The 3,844-nt window shown below is 43.1% G+C and overlaps 1 protein-coding gene across 1 annotated transcript in view; it reads left to right on the top strand.

Annotated features, from left to right (window-relative positions):
* Positions 1 to 321: 321 nt before the first annotated feature.
* The window catches only part of LOC144155174 (putative ATP-dependent RNA helicase DHX35), a gene marked incomplete in the record, with an annotated part of 25,093 nt that continues 21,570 nt past the window's right edge, over positions 322 to 3,844 (top strand). Inside the window, 6 exon segments of the mRNA XM_077686456.1 lie at positions 322 to 648; positions 711 to 847; positions 934 to 1,026; positions 1,994 to 2,071; positions 2,137 to 2,241; positions 3,007 to 3,215. Coding sequence (XP_077542582.1) covers positions 606 to 648; positions 711 to 847; positions 934 to 1,026; positions 1,994 to 2,071; positions 2,137 to 2,241; positions 3,007 to 3,215 — 665 coding nt within the window.

The raw sequence follows: 3,844 nt of genomic DNA, 5'->3' as shown, positions 1-3,844 counted from the left end.
CATCAACCAACTCACGCCGGGCTAAACCGCCAAACCTATCAGTTTTACCCGTCACGGGGGCTATCCCAATGGCAGTCACCTGCTCTTCTTGGAAATGTCGCGCAAAACAATATAACACAGAAGAGGAAAGCTCACTCTACATTTCTTCCCTTTAATACCAGTTTAAATTCCGCGCACTCCGGAATCCACAAAAAAAAAAAAAGCCATCGCACGAAGTATTTGCGTTTCATGCATTTTTGTAGGAAATTTTGTTATGTTTCTGTTTGTTTTAACTAAAAATGCTCTAAAAACCGTGCGAAAATTTTCAGATCCAACTATAATTGCGGCTGCCGTGGCTACTGGATACTGGATCAGCTATTTACAATACTGTACAGACGCGCATGTTTTTGTTTGCGAAACCGGCAAAGCTGCTGGCATCTCTTGATCCACTGACGTTCTCGATCGCCGAACTACTAATGAATCTCCTCTAAGATTCACATTAGCAGCTTAGTTGGCCTTGCCTTCTTGCTGAGCTTGACCGGTAGCGACATGTTGCTCGCTTTGTTTGCAGTACGATACTACGCCAATACGAGGTAGTTTGGGACCAAGCTTACGACTCTGAACAAATGATGAAGCCAATGTTTCAGAGACCAGTGTTTCAGAAGCCAGGTAAGTGCATTAAAAGCAACCTTTACCGCAAGCCGGGCTGACGTCCTTTGATTTGGTTGCAGGAGGAGAGAAGGAATTCCTGAACGAGGAATGGATCATAGAAGATAGGAGTGGCAATGCGGAGTACACAAACTATGTGTACAACCCTAATGTGTCCCTGTCCATAACCCAACAGAGAGAACAGCTACCCGTATTCAAGGTACCATGCGTGGTGTAGAAAATCGCGGCCTCTTGGGGCTGATTGCTGCTAGTGAATTTAGGACTTGTGGTTTTATCGTATTTCAGAGCCGCCTGGATATCCTGTACCTTCTTGAAAAGAACAGGGTTTTAATCGTCACTGGTGAAACCGGCAGCGGTAAAAGTACACAAATTCCGCAGGTGAGAGGTTGTTTAATGAGCACGTAGTAGCTTGTGAATGCATTCCTTCCGAGATCAAGTTGCCGCACTCGAAAATACTGTTCGCCAGCACGGCGGTGCCTTTTTTCAAGCGTTAGTTATAGAGGATGCAGTCTAATTGTGAACTTGGATCTTACTTTTGTCTTCTATCCTTGCTTACACGTTGGTGTTTAAATAAATCAAAGAGTGAAGTGTCTAAAGGCACGTCGCATGCACCCGCTGGTATATTATGAGCAGTCCAGAGGCGCTCCACTTGCCGTCCGCTTCACGCTACCATAGGGGAGAACAGTCTGTCTTGATTTGTACTGCATTGGCCAAACCGCTTCCCCCCATAGACTAGCCAGAGTCACTGTTAAACTCCAACCAAAGCAAGGAATAGTAACTAAATAATTAACAGTGACTCTGGCTAGTTCAGTTTGCAGAAGCAGTTTGGCCGGTTGTCTAAAAACCAAGACAGACTGCTCTCACTGCGAGTTGTGCATGGCAAGCTTGGAGTGCCTCAGGACTGCTCAGGGTACATCAGCGAGTGCGTCGCTGACCAGTACTGGCTATGTCCGACTTATCTAAAGATTCCCAATCTTGTGTACATTCAAAGTCTTGTGTAATTCGTGCATGTCCATTCTACCTTTAGCCATTGGGATCGTGCTATGTCCTTTAGACACGATGCCAGAATCTCGGTCCTGGATACCTCTTGTGTACCTTTATCCTCCTGAATTGGGTTTGTCACATAACCTTTAGACACAGCGTTTAAGAAATGCCACTCCCCTCCCTTTTCCAAAGCTGGGTAAAAATTGCACAAGGTTGAGACAAAAAAGAACGAAAAAGAATACGTTCAGTGACCAACATTGTTATGTATTTGGAGTTCTTCACCAACTGTATGACTGCATATTTTTGTGCCCTTGAAATCTCTTATCGAATTTTATAACTTTATTTCTTTGTGCAATTTCAGTACTTGATGGAGGCAGGTTGGGCACGCAAGGGCCAAATGATTGGTGTCACTCAGCCCAGAAGAGTGGCGGCCATATCGGTGGGTATTCCCCCACTAATGGCATTTCGCATTTATTAACGTATTCTTTTTCAAACTTTTTGCAGTTAGCGAAAAGGGTGGCTGCGGAGAAAGGTTGCTTGGTGGGACAAGAGGTTGGCTACTGTGTGCGGTTTGATGACTGTTTTGACAAGGAAGGAACAATGATCAAAGTACGTGAAAATCGCTTTTTTGACATTGTCACTTCTACGTACAAGAAGAATGCACCAGTGCATTTATCGCTTTGCAAATGCTGTGGTTGTAGATGCTGACTAAAGACGGAGGTGCCAAGGTTGTTTATGCCACAATGTGTCTCTGTCCCTGCCAATGCGTGCTTTTCATGCGGTGTGCATGTACTGGCTCACTTGTCTAGCTGTGCATGTGTTTGTGTGTTTTCATTTTTTAATGTGAGAGCACCCCTCACGCATTACTTGGCTCAGTTGGAGAAAAATAGTGGCATCCTCGGAAAAAGCGTGTCCAAAATGTGTCATCGAAATTCCTTGTCTGTGACGGCCTAACAAAAACACACTGAGGTGGGTTGGGCAGGGACGGTGATGGCAGCCATCAGTAGCTCACGGCCGATTCAACGATTCCCACGTTGCTATGAACGGGGATATAGCCTGTTGTTAGCTGTAACGTTATGCTTTGGGTCTAATATTGTCAACCGGTACCTACAGCGTGATGTACAATGAGTTTTACATTGCTTGGCACATTGTGTGCTTGGCAAGCTTAACAGTGTATCCACTCGGGTGGATGGGCCAGTGACAATGTCAGCTGCTATCGGAAGCTCATGGCTGATTCACCGACTGCAATTTGGCTGCAACTTCAACTTACCCACCTATACGTTTTCACAACTCAGCGAAAAAGTGATACTTGCACATTATCACATCATAGGGGAAAGTTTAGGTGCCCCTATAACCTTTTATTGTTTGTTTCAGTTTATGACCGAAGGCATCCTTGTTAACGAGATCATGACAAATCCACTTTTGCCGTCGTACTCTGTTCTTATGCTTGATGAAGCCCATGAAAGAACTCTCTTGACTGACACAACCTTGGGACTCATGAAGAAGATACTTCTTAAAAGGCCAGACCTTCGCCTGATCATATCATCAGCAACACTGGAAGCAGAAGTTCTCAAGAATTTTTTTCCAAAGTGATGTTGAAAGGTGCGGAACAAATTTGTATGTCTCTCTTTTGCTTAATCTAAGCGCCAATGAAAGGTGAATGAAGACTGATAGACGGGGGGGTGTTTGACTAGCATGTGACTGAAATTAAGCTCAAATCATTTAAAGAAAAATTCGTAGATTAGTGGTGATAAATAAATGTTGACAACTGCCCTTACAATTAGTGACTGGCAGGTACAGCCGTTTGTTTATATTTGCCTGGAACTTGTAAAGTGTTGCAGTATTGCTAGTAATGGTGTGCTGAGTAGAGCGAAGTCAAAATAGCAATCTCAGATATAAATTGAAAAACAACATTATTTTAATATCGTTTTTTTTATTTGAAACATAAATGATGCCTAATTAAATCTGGTGATTATGTTAAGCTGCATTTCAGATTACTGAACATCATATAATTGAATTCAACATTCAAAGTATGTTTGCTTATAAGATGTGATTTATTTGTACTTCTTTGCATTTTCAAGTACAGCTAACTGAGAAAATTTGCCTACCTTTTTTTTTTAGCAAGCATATCTCATCGGAGATAATGAGCATCCAAGGGAGAGCATACCCGGTTGACATTTACTACCTGGCTAATCCAGTGCCAAATTATGTC

This window comes from Haemaphysalis longicornis, unplaced genomic scaffold (assembly GCF_048455015.1).
Source record: "Haemaphysalis longicornis isolate Haplotype H1 unplaced genomic scaffold, Haemaphysalis longicornis Haplotype H1 scaffold_1, whole genome shotgun sequence".
Lineage (NCBI taxonomy): Eukaryota > Metazoa > Arthropoda > Arachnida > Ixodida > Ixodidae > Haemaphysalis > Haemaphysalis longicornis.
This window is presented reverse-complemented; position numbering and strand designations above follow the sequence as displayed.